This window comes from Phyllopteryx taeniolatus, chromosome 8 (genome assembly GCF_024500385.1).
Source record: "Phyllopteryx taeniolatus isolate TA_2022b chromosome 8, UOR_Ptae_1.2, whole genome shotgun sequence".
In the NCBI taxonomy this organism is placed as follows: domain Eukaryota; kingdom Metazoa; phylum Chordata; class Actinopteri; order Syngnathiformes; family Syngnathidae; genus Phyllopteryx; species Phyllopteryx taeniolatus.
This window is the reverse complement of record NC_084509.1, coordinates 26417609-26434565: the sequence shown is the minus strand read 5'-3', so window position 1 is coordinate 26434565 and position 16957 is coordinate 26417609. Positions and strand designations below refer to the sequence as shown.

The 16957-nt window shown below is 48.2% G+C and overlaps 1 protein-coding gene across 5 annotated transcripts in view; it reads right to left on the bottom strand.

The window, feature by feature from the left end:
* Positions 1 to 4984: 4984 nt before the first annotated feature.
* LOC133482777 (RNA-binding protein Nova-1-like) overlaps positions 4985 to 16957 on the bottom strand; it is a 69068-nt gene continuing 57095 nt past the window's right edge. For all 5 annotated transcript variants that reach the window (XM_061783297.1, XM_061783299.1, XM_061783298.1 and 2 more), the window contains one exon: positions 4985 to 16448. In XM_061783297.1, coding sequence (XP_061639281.1) covers positions 15429 to 16448 — 1020 coding nt within the window. In that variant the 3' untranslated portion in view covers positions 4985 to 15428. The remainder of the gene's footprint in view (positions 16449 to 16957) is intronic.

The window sequence follows — 16957 nt, the reverse complement described above, 5'->3', positions numbered from 1 at the left end:
ATAAGGTTCAGGACAGGAATCAAGACGAGGATGAGGAACGGGACAAGAAAATGGATCAGGATGAGGATCAGGACTTGGAAATTCAGCAGGATCAGGGCCAGGAAAGGATCTGTTATCCGGATGAGGATAAGGAATAAGAAATAGACCAGAGTCAGCAAATGGACCAGAACTAGAAAATTGAAAAGGATCAGGATCAGGACCAAGTTGATTATCAGGACTGTTGACTCGTTTGCAGATCAAAATCAGGACCGTCTTGAGAAAATGGACAGGACCAGGATTAAGATAAAGACGTGGAACAGATGAAGATCACACTTGATCAAGATCAGGACCAGGTCCCTTACTTGGTCCTGAGCCCAATCCGGGACCAAGAAAGGAACCCAGATCAGGAAATGGATGAATATCAGAACTAGGGTTATATCGAGGCTGTGGTCAGGATAAGGATCAGGACCAAAAACAAGAGCAGGACCAGAATGAGGATCCTAAATCGACTAGATTAGGATTGGGAGCGTGTGCCTTTCCTCCTTTAAACTGATGGGGATCAGAACTAGAGCTAGTTCAGGACCAGGGCCAGAATGAGGATTAGGACCAAAAACAAGACCAGGACCAGGATGTAGACCAGGACTCAGTCAAGTATTGCCTCCATTCAGCAGTCAATGCTTTGGAGTTGATTGATGATTGGCTGAAGGCATCGAATATGTTGCCAGGTTGTGTGTGTGTGTGTGTGTCAAGAGTGACATATGTTCTCCGCTTGCTGCTGTTGCCATGGAAACGACATCAGCACTTCCTCCATTGTGTGTGTGTGTGTGTTTGTGTGTCCTTCATGTGTCCTTGCTAGCAAACAAGACGGAACATCTTTCATCTGTTCAGGTGCGATGAAGGCGTTTTAAGGGGTCTTCGACGCTTTTACGGATCGTCTCTGAGGAAAATGGAGACCGGCTTCACAAAGAACAAATGTTTTCATTTTTTATTTTTTTTTTAAGGTCCTCGGTCGTATTTGTGTACGGAGCTCATTGAAACAAACAAGTAAAGCAAGTAAACAAAATAACATTAGAACGTTATTATTGTTCCAACAGCAACCACGACACAATCGGTTGCGTAATTTGTACGGCGGACTGGATCGGCTCCAAAAGAACAGTTTTGCGACATTCAATTCTATTTGATTTGGTTTGGTTTAAATGTTTCCATAATTGATTTAGTCCGGTCTAAATTGACTTGTGTTTGGGTTAGTCGGGTTTAAATGAAATAGTACTTGAGTGATTTAGTCTGGTCTTCATTAAACCACCTTTGAGGTAGTCTGGGCTTAATGAAACCATTTTGATGTGGTTTAAAATGAGTCATCTTTGATGAAGTTTACTTGGAATCCAAACCGTATTTGATTTAGTGTGGTGTAAATGACAAAGCATCTTCGGTTTAGACTTCGTCTGGTCCCGGTTCATTCCAGCCAAGACTCTGTGTTAGGTTTTATTGTCCTGTCCACAGGAACCACGTCAGACTTTATCTGAGAACAACAACACTTTAGTCTACTTTTAATTAAACCCCAATTGAGTTAGTCTGGTTTAAATTTAGCGTGGTCTTGGTTCGTTTTCGTGAAGAAAACAGTCTGTCTCGGGTCAAGTCCTTGGACAGACGGTGTTAGATGAATACTTCAGGGGTAATTCCCCTTAAACACTACCTAGACTTGGTTCAAAAACACAAACCCAAAAAGCATTGTAGTGTGTCTTACTGTTAGTTTAGTCCCCATCTAAGTTTACTCTGTTTTACGTTCAGTCCTGTTTTGGAAATTAGATCCCTTAATAAATTAGATGGGGATTCTACAGTTGGTCCTAGTCCTGCTTTAGGTTAAAACTACCTCTACTTTAGTTCCAGTCCTGTCTTAAATGTATCGTTGGTTTAGTCCTATTCTCGTTTTAGGTTTAGTGTGGCTTAAACGTCTATTTTACAATTAGCCCCATGTCCTGGCTTAAGTTTATTCTATCTTACGTTTAGTAGTCTAGTCTAGTCCTGTTTTGGGGTCACGCTGTCTTACCTTTAGTCTGTTTTACGTTTCGTCCTCATTCTATTTTTGGTTTATTCTGTCTTAGGTTTCATTTGAGACCTTTTTTAGGGTTAGGCCATCGTACTTTTACCCTGTTTTAAATTGAGTCCTAGTTCAGGTTTAGGTTTGGCCTATCTCATGTTTAGTCTTAGTCATGTCATTGGTTTAGTCTGTTTACGGTTTAGTCCTACTCCTGTCTTGGGTTTAGTCTGCCTTACATTTAGTCGTGGTCGTGTTTTAGGTTTAGCTCTAGTCCAGTTTTAGGTTTATTCCACCTTAGGTTTAGTCCTACTACTGCCTTAAGTTGGTAGTTTGCCTGTCTTTTGTCCGAGTTCTGTTGAACATTTAATCGTTGGGTTAGCCTGTCAAAGTTAGGCTTAGCGGCATATTGACTTAGCATGTTGCTAACAGTGCTTCTGTGCGGTCACGTGACTTGTTCACGTTATTGCTTGATGGCTCCGGTCAGGCTGCACATACAGCAAACCACCAAAGGGGGCGCCATCGTGAAAGTAAAGTCTTACCTTGCTTCAGCACTTCCTGTTCCCGCCCACATGAAGCATCCACTGGAAAAAATGTTTTTATTTTTTTCCATTTTTTATTACAACAAACATTTATTTGTACATCATGTTTACCACAAATAAGAAAACATTCTCTCAAGCTTTTTTTTTTCTTACTTTACACAACATTAAGATCACTTTGTGAGCTTCGGTTTTAGCTGCCAATATATGATTTCATTTACAAAGGTCACTTTTTATTTGAGTTTAATATAAACTACTATATTGCTTTTTGGAAAGAATCTTCACAAATCAGCAAATTGTCTCGCAAAAAGTGCTAAACACACACGCACACCGTCACAGTCAGTTCATATATATTGATTGCGTGTGCTTTTTGAGTGATGATAACAGAATTCCGTGTGTATTTTTTTTTTTTAGGGGCAGCACGGTATTAAGTGGTTAGCAAGTCTGCCCCACAGTTTTGAGGTTCGGGGTTCAAACTCTGTTCGGATTTCCTACGTGGAGTTTGCATGTTGTCCCTGCGTAACTTTTTCCTTGCTCGTTTAATGGAAGGTTGTAAAAAAGGATTATTTGTCTCGATGTCCGACTGGTCAGTTAGCTGGCGACCAGTCCAGGGTGTACCCTACTTCTCTGGCCCAAAGTCCACCGCCATCTTTTATCTGACGTGAACATGCTAAATGGACTTTTCGAGCCAATTTATCTCAGTTCCCAGGAGCGTGGCGGGAATTCCGGCGAGTCCCCGCGCGCTCTATTCTTAGCGAGCTTCTCAAAGGCGGCGTTGTCGTCCAATCAGTTCTCCCGAGCCCGAGCGGCCGGCGTTGACAAAGACGGATAAGGCGGCGTAAAGGAAGCGCTTCTCCGAACGAGGCTCGACGCTAAAGATAGTTCCCGCAGCGTCGAGACGACATCCGAGCGGCCAACCACCGCCGCGTCGCCCTGCTGCGTCAAATACATTTACCGACACGACCTGCGCTCTTGTTGTTCGTCGTAGCCAAAGTAGCCGGAGGTTCGAACTCATAACCTCTTGACTGTGAGGCGGATGCGCTAAACACTAACCCACTGTGGCGTCCCTCGATTAAGTGTGAATTTCGTGGTCAAAATGACTTGAAATGAGCTCGATTGACCAAGTGTCTTGACGCCAATTCAGGAAGCAAAAACTCCTCCCATGATGCATTGCGGCGTGATTACAGCTGGGGAAAGTGCAGTTTTGGCTGCGCATCGTCCCTCACGGTGAGCGTCAAATCATTTGCTTGTTCTTTGGCCTTGTTGGTGAAAGTTGACGCTGACGGATGTAAGACTGTTCTATCGCGTTTACCTTTCACGAGGAACAGTGGTAAGTCTCTTTTTCCACTCGTGACTTTGAGGTTCGACTGGATTTATGGTGGAACGGAAACAAACAAACAAACAAAACGTAACTATGTGCGCTGTAATGCGTTGGATGTTATTCCCTGTAAATAAACCAACAACAGCAAGTGCAGGGTGAATATCATCTAACTTGATTTGTGAGTTTAATAAGCAGTGTAAATTGGTGGCCTTTTATGAGCACAGAATTCATGTTTTCATGTTTATTACGTCATCCTGTAAGGGCAGAGTTAGTGATCTTGAAAGCCCCCCCCCCCCCCCCCCCCCATCAAGAACTTTAAAGTTGATGTATGACTTGATATTTGTCATTTGTGGCAATGCCATTTTTGACTTGCTTTTCGGTGAACTTTAGCCTCAGACGATCTCGTTACGATCATTTTAAGGAACGAGCTGAGCGGCGAGCTCCTGTCTCCGTGGCCACCATGTTTGGGAACAAGCAGATGAAAATTGTTGGTGTTTGACCAAAGAACCAAAGAACCAAACCAAAGAACCTCGGCGGCAGGTACCAAATGTTTCGGTGGTGATTTGTACACGTGTGAGAGTGAAAAGCAAGTGTTGCCGGCATCCCCTTCATCCTCATGGACAATACGCTTGCCGTTAAGTATAAAATGCTATCTGCTAAAACGCTGAACACCAAAATGGCTTCCCTTAGCGCGTGGTTTCACGCTACGAGCGCGCCTCGTCGCCGGAGGAGCTTCTTTATCTGGCGGATGAGGAGGAAGGAGGAAGAGTGCGGGAGGAGGAGAGTGACAGGAGGTTGGTCGGACCATGCTGTGAATGAGGACTCCGTTTCCCAGGAGGCTTTGCGACAACCGCCGGAAAGAAGCCGCTCGGCCGATGGCATGGAGGCGCCCGCAGGAACCCGGCGTGTTGTGGAGTCATGGCAGATGTGGCGGTGTTGGCTGATCGGATGGCTCTGGTGCACAGGAGGATTGTGGGTAGATGGATATGTCAAGAGGACGGACGGACGGACGGACGGACGGAGCCTTCTGGAGTGATGCGTGACGGGCGGGTCGAGCCCCCAACGAGACCACCTCCGGTCCACTTACCTGCGGTCACGTGACTAAAGATGCGACTTTGCTTCAACGGTTTATTGGACCATGTACAAATCAACAAAACTTGACAGCTTTGCATGGTCACACATTAGCATTCATTGGTCCGCGAACGGTCGCCGGACGGACGTCACAAAGAAAGGGTACCTTCATCATCATCATCATCATCATCATCATCGTCGTCCAGCCCCCCCCAGTTCCATTGCACACCCTCACAGTCACATGCAACGATTTGAACACAAGAAGTACACGAGCTCACGTCACAGACAAAGTAAGCGCAAAAGTTCACGGTCGGTCGACAAAGAAGCGTCCGCTCGCTCTGTCGCTTGACATTCTTTCCACAGCGTTGTTGGTCTCGTTTTGGGTTGTAAACATTAAGTTAGTAGCGTCTCTCTGCGGAGAATCGATGCTATCAATTCACGGCCGGTTCGGAGAAAAAGGGCGGAATGGTCTTTGGGCTAGGTCGGGAGGACACGCGCTAAAAACGCTTGCTAACGGACTACGATGACACCCTGAGAATCGGCTGCACGCCTCTGACTTCGTCTTCCTTCCTCCAGGCCTCTACTGGCGGCTGGTTGCCGTGCAACTGGCTCCGCTGCGGTTGACATGGGAACGGGTTAAGGTGGACCTCGTGGAGGAGGATGCGCCACGTACATGAATATGAACGCAAGTGTGGTCTGCAGCTCTGGGGGAGGACAACGCCAAACCCTGACAGCTTTCCAGCAAGCAGTCTAGTTTCCGGTTCCGAAGTGAACGTTCTGATGTGTCGTGTGTGTGTGTGTGTGTGTGTGTAGGCAGGATCACCTTCTTAAATATTCCTACTTAAGTTATGGTGATGGGAGCGGTCTGAGCACCCTCCTGAGGTGTTTCCGGTCTGGCTGAGAGACAGAATTTCCCTTCTCATGTCCTAGGTCTGCCTTGAGGTCTCCTCCCAGCTGGGTATGCCCCAGAACGCCTCACTAGTGAGGCGACTTGGAAGCATTTCCAATCAAGTCTGATCCACATGACTGAGGTCCTAACACTCTGGAGGAACATCTTTGCAGTCTCTTGCGATCTTGTCTTTGGTCTGTCCCGAGGTCTCCTCCCAATTGGAGGGATCCCAGAACACCTCATCAAGTGGCATACAAAATGTCTGATCTAAACCAACTGGCTCATTCCACCTGGATGACTAAACCTGACCCTAACCCTACAGAGGAACCTTTGTATTCACTTGTGAGCTTGTACTTGGGCTCCTCCTGGTTGAACGTGCCCCGGAATACCTTCCCAGGGAAGTGACCAGCGGCATCCCAAATAAATGCCTGATCCAGATAACCGAGACCCTAATCCCGACCTAGCGGCGGAACCTTATTTCTACCACTTGTGATCTCGTCTTTTTAGTCACTACTCCAAGCTGGTGGCCATAAGTGAGGCTTGGAACATGCAGTAAAGAGAGTTTGGCCTTTTTGGCTCAGTTCTTGGTCCGCTACAGGGGACCACATCACTGCGGTCTACCTCTATCTGAGATAGGATACTAAAGCTGCATTTCCACAGTTCAAGTTGGGTCCAGTTACATTGAACTCTGGCGCAATTGCTCTGCCAGCACATTTCATTTAGTCAAGTCTAAATGCTGTGATCCGTACCCTGGTACAAACCAAACAACCGGACCACTCAAAGCAACTCAACTCTAGTACAGTTTGGTTCATCCACTTTCTGAGCCTCTTATCCTCACGCGGGTCGCGGGCTGTTGGAGCCTAACCCAGCCACCTTCGGAGAGGAGGCGGGCTACACCATGAACCGCTTGCCAGCCAATCGCAGGGAACATAGAAACAAGCAACCATCCGGCCTCACATTCACACCTACGGGCAATCTAGAGTCTTCAATTGACCTAGCATGCATGTTTTTGGGATGTGAGAGGAAACCGGAGTGCCCGGAGAAAACCCACGCAGGCACGGGGAGAACATGCAAACTCCACCCAGGCGGGGCCGGGGATCGAACCCGGGTCCTCAGAACTGTGAGCCAGACGCTCTGACCAGTCGCCCACCGTGCCGCCCAGTTTGGTTCACTTGAGCTGAATTGTGAACTCTGGACCAGAGTACCTAACTATGAGTGAGAACACAAGCTTAAACTCCTCCACCTGAGGTAGGAGTTACTTTCCAACCTGCCGTGGACCACAGGGGGGGCACATCGGAGTCTGGTCTTTGGTTGCCAGATGTGGTTCTTGGGGACGGGTCTATTGCTTAGTGGAAAGTTTGTCAAAACCTTGCGGCATCTTATTGACGTTCGGACCTTTGCAGCCTGCGACCCAATGTCAATGTCAACACCTCAAACAACTGACACCGATCAGAGCCGATTGTTTTCCCCAAATGATGCTTAGACTAAGCCGATTGCTCTTCTTACAGGGACACGCCCAAAGCTGATTGTTGTCCTTAAAGTAGTTACAGCCGATTATTGTCAAAGGGAAATACGTAGGGGTGACGTACACGGAGGCGATTGTTGTACTTTAAGAGCTAAATGGAGCTGAATGTCGTCTTTTAAGGGCGATGCTGTTAACGAGAGCTGATTGTTGTCCTTCAATGGTCATAGACAAAGGCGCTTATTGTCCCGTAAAGTTGTCCTTTCAAAGTCCAAAGGCGTGTTCCTCCCCAGGCCCGCAGACACGTGAGCGCATACGGTGCCACTAGTAAACAGTAGTATGTTATCAATGGAGAACATCACATGGTGTACAGCGGCAGTGGAGGAGGACAGTGATTGGTTGATTTGGTTTGGTCAGGTGACTTAAAAGGTGGTGGTGGGTGGTTGGGGGGGGGGGGGGGGGGGGTTATGGACAGTCAGCTGAGTCAGATCACATGATGGTCACATGGTTGGCAGCTATAACGACGTCAGGAGCTTCCATGAGGAGATATGGAAGCCTGACTGGTTTTAGCTTGTTGGTGGACACTGGACACAACCCTCCCCCCCCCCCGTCCCACCCCCACACCAAACCCCCCGGCCCCTCTCACTCACACACACACGCACACACATGATCAGCCCCTGATGTGTTAAAGTGTGATGATGCAGAGTGTGGTGGGAGGTGAAGAATAAGACAACAGAAGACAGGTGATGCTAAAATGAACATTTATAATGACTGCTGTTGCTGTGGCAAAATAAGAATCCTTAGAAAATGACCTCATATATCATATAATAATAATAGTCCTTATTATTATTATTATTATTAATATTATTATTATTAGCGCTAGATGGCCTTCACTTCACTGGTAATCCACAAGTCAACAAACACAAACTCACTAGGGTTTTTTTTTTTTTGTCTCTTTACAAACACAATGCTACAGTTACATTAAATATTCAATACTCTTTTTTTTTTTTTTTTTTAAGTCAGCTCATCAACGGTGTTAAAAAGCAACACCTACTAAGATACTAAAAAAACAAAAAAATCAAAATTTTCTCTTCTTCCAGTCATTCCCTTTTGACTCGTTTGTTATTTTTAATGAGTTAGGAAATAAATAGCTAGTGTGTGCGTGTGTGTGCGTGTGCGTGCGTGTGTGTCTGTGGAAATGGGGCGACGGGCAGCATAAAATCACGGGGGTGGAAGTCAAAGAGAGCCATGCGGTGAAATGAAAAATCATCATCATCATCACTAGTGGCGTTATTAATACTTTTGATCATGTGATGGCGTGGAGGAGGAGGATATGTGCTGATGGCTGGCTGGAAACTCGACTGTATTGCACAAAGTTAGCAGCGCCGCAAGCCAGCAAAAAAAATACAAATAATACAAAATAAAAACAATAAAAACGAGCGACTTGATATGTCTGACGGGGGACTTCTTAAACGGGGGTGGGGGGTGGGGGGAATACAGCAGCTACGACGAACACGACTAACAAGAGCACAGCTAAAGTCTTTATGCTGCCCCGCCCTGCACAAAGAAGATTATTTACAATGACAACAAAAAAGGTGAAAAAGCAACTTTTTTTTGTGTTTAAATTCCCTTTTTTCATTTTTTTTTTTTTTTTTTTTTTAAGTCCCCGATGATGAGCCACAAAAGTACGGAACCCCAGACGTGACGTGCGGAAAAAGGGTTTTCATTGCGGCGCAAAACGATCCCTTGTGGCTGCAAAATACTCAACTGTGGCCAACGTCTGCACGAAAATACAAATCAATAATATTGAACCAATCAGTATTTTAGCGGTCACGATATTTTGTGATCACAAACGACTAAATTGTGACCACAAAGTCATCATAATGTCCACACAAAATTGAATTAGACTTAACAAATTGGTATTTCGTGTACACGAGTTAGTCATTTGTGGCTCCAATTGATTCATCCGTGGCCACGTTTCAGAATTTTGAGGACACAAATGAATATGTTGTGCGTCTATTATAACAAATTCTTGGCCAGAAATGAGTCAATTGTGGCCACAATTTAGTATTTCGTGGGCACAAATGAGCTTTTTGTGCACACGTTATATCTACTGTACATCTCAGCCTCAATTAAACATTCCCCCCCCCCCCCCCCCCCCCCCACGTCACGTCTGGGTCTCCGTAACAAAGAAAAGAAACCAAGAAAAGAAACCAAAAAAAAAAAAGAATCATATCAGCGAGCATTGCACAGTCTCACAGAGGTTTTTTTGGACTTTATGGAATGGAGAGTTATTGTCCCGACAATTGAAGATGAACACAGGAGGAAGAGGAGGAGGAGGAGGAAGATCAATAATAAAGTTCATGAACGAGCGAGCAAGGGGTGGTGGCGTGGAGGGGGACGACGACGACGACGACGAGGAAGGGGTGAAAATTGGCTCCAAAAAACATGTTCGTCTTTAGAAAAAATGGGGCGTTTTCAATCTTTTTTTTTGTTTTTTTTTTCTTCACAACAAAATGGAGCGAGAGAGGTGACAGAGAGAAAAGGGTGAGAAAAGGGGTGACAGGTGCCCCCCAACACTATGGCACAAGATCAATGAGGAGGTGCTCCACAGCTGAAAAACAACATGACAAGAGTTAGGAAGCAGCTGGCGGGGACGGGCAGAGGCCGGGACCGGACGGTCGCCCGGACCAACGGACGGCGGGTTAATCCTGCTGGAGGAGGAGGAGGAGGTGGTGCAGGGCGGTGCGGGTGGTGGTAGTGATAGTGGTGGTGGTGGTGGTGGGGGGGTGGTGGGGAGGGGGGAGTCGTCATGTGATGAAGGGGGGTCGGAGCATGCTGGCTTCACGGGCTGTCCCGACATTAAAGCGACGCAAAGCTCGGAATGATCGGCGATGCCCTTTTTGGCGTGGGGGTGGGAGTTGGGGGGCGTCATCCGGAAGTTTGGCACAAGAAGAGGCGGAAGAGGAGCAAAGTGTGTGTGTGTGGGGGGGGGGGGGGGGGGGGGGGCAGTGGAAGTGCAAAGAAGAGGGCGTGAATGTAGCCCCTTTCACGCAGACTTGCACTTTTCTTTACTCTCACTTTGCCCGGCGGAACGGTAACAACACGGAATGGGGGTGTTGAAGTCGACTCGCAAATGTGCCGATTTTCGTAGCCCCTTTTACGCTGCACGTTAAAGCCGGATTTTTAAAAATGTTTTATATGTATTTCTTTTATTCTATTCCCCCCTGGCTCCCGTCGTGTGTGAAAGGTGCCGACAAGGAATGGAGGAATTGAACCCGATCTGCAAATTTTTTTAACCTCCAAAGAAATATCTGTGACCGCTCACTCAGTCTCACTGTTACACCGATTTCCCCCCTTTCGCACTGTCAAACTTAAGTTTTTTGCCCATCTCACAGTACTGTGGGAAAGGTACCGACACAGAATGCGTGGTTGACTCGACTTCAAACCCCCAACTTTTGCCGGGATGCCGCCTGTGTGTAAGGGGATAGCGGGTAAGTCAGGCCGAGGAAATTGTCACTGATTTTTGCGAAAACTGTGTGAAAGGGGCTCGTGTGTGTTTGTGGGGGTAAACAGGCGACTCTCTCTCTCTCACACACACACACACACACACACACACAAACACAAATGGCATCTTGTCAGTTAGTGGGCCACAAGCCAGCAAAATAAACCACAGAAGAAGAAGAAAAACAGTGATATGACAAATGCAGTCGACAATTGCTGGTGTTTGAAAGTGGTACTTTGGGGTGAGGTGATTGGTGGCGAGTGGGGGCAGAAAAGGGTCCCATAATAAGTGCGGTGAGATTAGAAAGTAATGGAAAGAAAAAGTGGGTGTTTTTTTTCGTGAAAATGTCGCAAACATCTAGTTAGCATATTAGCATGCTAGCGACTCGGCGTAGCTCGCTCGGCCCCTTACCACTCGACAGTTAGTGCAAAGGTAATTTTTATTTTTTTTGTTCTTTTAGACATCTTTTTTTGGGGGTGAATTGACAAGGGGATGCTTTATCGGAACTCAAATATGGATTTTTGCCAAGGAATATGATGACCGTGAACATTTTGCGTTGTGTTTTTTTTCCCGGCCGGCTATGCTGTGTCAAAGGTTCCGACACGAAATGCGGGCTCGAAGTGGACCCGCTAATTTTTCAGCTTCTGAGGTATTGTTTTATTTGTCGTTAGGCTACGTTACACCTCATTAGTGCAAATGATTTTGTTCTCTCAACATCTTTTCAGCGAATCTGACACGAAGTATATCACAACTGAAAAAAAAAAAAAAAAAAAATTGTGGCGTGTGGGCCGAGCAGTAAAGGGACGTTGCTCCCATGTTAGCAATGTTAGCGCACACATTATTAAAAAAAAACATGATTTGGGACTTTCAGGGTTTGTTGTCGGGATTTGTTTGATGTTTTAGTTGATGATGAACGACACATCGTCTAAAATGTTTTTTTCTCACGTTAATGTTTTTTTTTTGTCCACACTTGACGTCATGCAAAATATATATATATGTATATATATATATATATATATATATATATATATACACACACGTGCAAAAAGGTTAACATCTATTCCCACAAAACACATCTTGACTAGAAAAAGGTTTAAGAATGCTATGGAATCACATTATATTTCCTCTCCCTATTCCAGCATGGTAATGCTAAGCTAATGCTAAGTTGAATTGATTCAGCCTACTGTTGCATTGTGGGAGCGTCTGAGCTAACACTGATAAGGCGCTTCCCCGCTTTTTGATATAGAATACGCTTCATTCATTTGGCACTTTTTCACATTTTCCCTGGTATAAAAAGTACTGTACGTCTGCGATATCAAAAAAAAATAATATTTGGCACAGCTTTTTGACCACTTACAAGTGTGAGGAGGACTTCTTTTTATTCTTTAAACTTATGCTCGATATGTTTTTTTTGTTTGTTTTTCAGTTAGCATTTCTGAGCAGCGTTTTCCACCGATACAAAAACAAAAAGTTTACGATCGGTCGGGGGGGGGGGGGGAAAAGCGTCGAGACGAGGGAAGCGGAAGGGACGAGACGACGCGTGTATTGCTTCCGCTACTCATCGTCGTCAAACGAAATCAAGAAGAAGGTCACCTCCCCGCCATGGACGCAAAACACTGCCCCCCGCAGCACGTCCACAAAGCTGCACGCTGACCAATGAAAATGCTAATCAAGCCGATATATGTCGTCAATACAGTGAACCCGAGACGATCCGCGTGTAATTGACGCCCCCCCGAAAAAGCTTTAGAACTGCCTAAAGATACTTTTGTCTAAATGAAACTCCTCAACTCACTTCAACATAGTTCCTTGACACCAGGATGCCACAAGATGGCGGACCAGAACTCTGTGTCTAAATGAACCTCGTCAACTCACTTCAACATAGTTCCTTGACACCGAGATGCCATCAAAGTAATACTTTTGCTGCTTTGGTCTGAGCACCAAACACAAAAAACCTGCGAATACCTCAGTGCGACTATGCGGGGGTTCACTGTATTCCTCATTCGTGGTCGCCATGACAACAACTAGGAGAAGAAGAGTGGGACCTCCTGCTCGACTCCTCAAAGATCCTCAGCAGCAGCAGCAGCACAAGAAGAAGACGACGACGACGACGAGGAAGAGGAGGCATGCATCGTGGCCGCCGCCCATGGAGCGATGTGGTAGGGAGTCGTGGGAGGCGGCGTCGGGATGTGTGTGTGTGTGTGTGTGTGTGGGGGGGGGGGGGGGGGGGTTGCGTGAGGATGAAGTTAAAGATGGAGTAAAGAAGCCTCCTTACCAGGGAGCCTCGCCGGCCCGGCGCCGCCGCCGAAAGACAAAACTTCCAAAGAGGAAGGAGCGGAGTCCCCACTCGGGCAGGCTCGGCGGGGAGAATGAATCCAACGCACCCCCGCTGCTGACATTTGACATTCACTTCAAGAAGAGCCTTTTTCGAATGCTTGTAAACAACAGGCGCTACGGTACTTCCGGGTGGCAGGAAAGTGAGCGACTACCGCTGAGGTTACGCTTCCAGATTTCAAAACAAAAAAATAAATCGACATGAATCCAACGCAACCTTTGGGTCAGGGGGATAAATGGAAGAGGGTCTCGCCCGGCATCTTTGTGAAATTTGGGTTTGTAAGCCACTGTAATGACCATCAGACCCCCGCAGATGGCGGCGGCGCGTCGGATTGGAGTCAGCGCAGCTTTTACGTGGAAGATCAAGAGGAGGCGGCGAACCTCGGCTCGTCACGTCAATTACGTGGGAGAAAAACGCCGACACGTTGGAAGTCGTTTCTGACGTTCAAATCGAGCCGGGCGGTGAGTCAGCGTCGCTCACGGTGCGTTTCTTGGTTGGATATCTGCCAATAAAGGACTATTTTGCTGTTAAAAGCCCTTCCTGCCTACTTTTGTTGTTTTACAATTTGAGGTCTCACAAAAATACAAAATATTTACGTTGGCTTTTCCCCAAAATGTTTTTTTTTTTGTGGTTTTGGTTTGTCCCCAAAATAAATTCCCCCCAAAATCTGCCAATGGAACGAGTAAGAACTGACTTCTTCTTAAAGATTCTTAAAATATTGTATCTTCAAACAAGTTTCCAGAAAAAGCAAAAAAACGAAAGATGATCAACTCTTTCTTTTGGTAGTTTGGTGCTCGCCTTCTCCCAGAAGCCAATAAATATTGTGTGGCTCTGAAAAGATGCTCGAAAACGGCCGGCAAAGTGGGAAGCTGCTGTGAAAACGTCTGGCAGTGAAAGGGTTAACGTTAACGCCGTCTCCATTTCCATCAGGCGCGTTTTTGAGTCAACGTACCTGTCGAAATGTAAATTACAGCCGGCGTTCCGCGGACCTCACGGAACGTCAACTTTTCCGCTGACACGCCCGCACGTTCAAACGGCAGAAGAAGACGCCAACCTTCATCGGAGCGAACCTTTTTCTCGTGCGGTTCCCGCAGCTGCGTCGTTTGCCACCCGGAAGTACGCGCGACGGCGCGGGGGGGAAGTCCTATTGATGAAGGCAAAGTCGGCCCCCCCGCTCTCGACGCCCCCCGCCGGACGGCCCACGCTTTCTCGATTGACGACCGGCTCTCCGTATGCCTTCTAAAGCGGAATATTCATATATAATAACTGATATTTCATATTCGTTAGTGTTCCCTGCCATACAAAAAAGTCGTCCAGTTGCGTCCCCTCACTTCACAGTGCATTAAGACAACAATTCAGTGTACTCAGACTGTAAAAAAAACAAAAAAAACAAACAAAAAAAAAAAACAGCACAAAAAAAATAACACAAAAATAGCACGCCAGTAACCTTTGAACTCTGCCACCCTCGCCGCCTGTTTTTCAGTAGTTAGTCCCAAGTGCGTTTACCAGCAGGGACTCCGTTTTACGTGTTAGCGGGCGCCAGGGAGGATAAACCGGGTCAGGATAGGGTGAGGGGGGTGGGGGGGGGGGGGGGGGGAGGGTAATTTGGGCCGCTAACAAGGGGACCTCAAACATAGGTGCCCACCCGGCTTAAATAAGACATATATTACACTATGTGGCGTTAGCATTCATCTGCAGTCCAAAAACATTAAATTAAAACATTTACATTCAACTCCTCTGGATAGGATTAAATAGCGATGATGTCATCACGCTCACTGCATGAGGTCATCAACATGGGACGGAAGATTTGGGGTGGGATTTGGGGTGGGCTGGGGGGGGGGGGGGGTTCGGGCCGGGATTCGGGGTGCGTTTGTTCCGTCACACGCACACCTTTGCAGTCGTGGAACCCTCACGAGGGCTGAAAAGGGGGATGGGCAAACTGAACCAAGAAAAACCCTGCAGGAGGTGGGGAGGAGGCTCGGGGGGGGGGGGGGGGGGGGTGCCTCCCCTCCCCTCCCCTACTTCCTGTCATTCAGCCTGTCCACAGTACACAAACCAAACAAACATCTTAATTTACGCAACAAAAAGGAATAAAAAGTCCATAAAGACGTTAAGTAATAAAACTTATTTACATTTTACATGTTTTTGTCGTCTCAGCACTTCTTTTTTTTGGGGGGGGGGACGGGACGGGTACTGAGAAGACGATGCCGAGGTGGGTGGGGGGGGGGGCGGGGTATATGGTGGGGACGCTCTCCTCTCCTCTTCCCTCTCGTGATTCCTCGTGGGCACGGTGGGTTAGCCCACCTTTTGGGGGTTGGTGGCACGCACCCCCTGCTCGTAGGTGATCCTCTGGCTGATCAGGTACTGCGCCGCTTGGGTGGCCGCCTGCGATCCGGTGATGGTCACCTTCCTGTTCCGGGTTCCCGGGATGAACTCGCCCTTCTTGGAGATCTGGATACGGGCGCCCGTCAGCTCCTGATACTCCACTAGCGTCTTGCCGCCCTTGCCCAGGATGGCGCCCACCAGGTTCTCGGGCACAGCGATCTCCACCACCTCCTTGGCGCTCTCCGCTAGCTTCTCGGTGGCCAGGAGCGAGGACGCCACCAGGGGCGAAGCGGCGCTCAGGTAGCCGTTGGTGGCCCCGGTGGCGGCGGCCAGCGAGCCCAAGGAGAAGCCGCCCAGCCCCGCCGCCTGGTGGGCGGCGCTGGTGGACGCGTCGCTGGCGTAGGATGCCAGCAAGTTGGCGGCGGCGGCGGCGGCCGGGTTGGCGTTGGCGGCCACGGCGGCGAGGACCCCCGAGGCGGCGGCCGGGTTGAGCCCGAGCCCCAGAGAGTTGGTGTTGTAGCCGTAGCTGGCCAGCGTGTTGAGGGCGGACGTGATGGTAAGCAGGTCGTTGCCCGACAGGCTGGACACGGTGGTGGGGAAGGCGCCCACCCCCGCCAGCCCCGCCTGGCCTAGGAGCGAAGAGGCGGTCGCCGCCGCCGCCGCCGCCGCCGGCATGACCTCGGCCGAGTTGGCGTACGGCGAGCCGGTGGGGTTGGAGTTGGCCACGGGCCCGGTGATGTTGGAGTAGGAGATGTTGAGGCAGGACGAGCTCTGCGGGTCCTCTTGGATCTTCTGCACGATGATCTCGACCGCCTTGCGGTTCTGCTCGGGCTCGCCGCTGATGGTGACCACGCGCTCCTGCAGGTTGATGCCTTCGGGCTTCTGCGACAGCTGCACCCAGGCGCCCGACTGCTCCATCACCGCCTTGACGGTGGCGCCGCCCTTGCCGATGATCAGGCCCGCCGTGCTGTTGGGCACGATCAGCTTGGCCTGACGAAAGACGACAAACAAACGTTACGAATCCTTCGTATCAGAGGCGTAGGGTCGGATTTGCTAAACCGCACACAAACTGGATCGCTCGCGCAGACGGATGCGGAAGCTGATCGTCCAACCGGATTGCGTCTGCCGTTCATTTTGCGCGTTACAGCAGGAGTGTATGCGAATAGTCGATTTAGCACGCGCGATGTGTTTTATCGAACCCGATTTGGCGTCTTTAAATTGCGCGTTTGAAAGGCGGGTGCAAATGAGCGCGCAAAGCTGTGCTAGCGTAGCGCAGGCAAATGTGAACTTCTCTACTCGTGTAAAGATTTTTGAAATGCCAGAAACCAAAATTATTGCGACGTCTCGTCTGTTCAGCGATGCGATTTTGGTGAAAGCGCTCAGCGCGACCTAAAGCGCAAATTCTAAATATGGCGGTGACATGCAATTTCACACCTGCTCGTTGGAAGCATAGTCAACATTATTCCTACTTTTTCAAGTAAACGTGAGAACGTCTTACT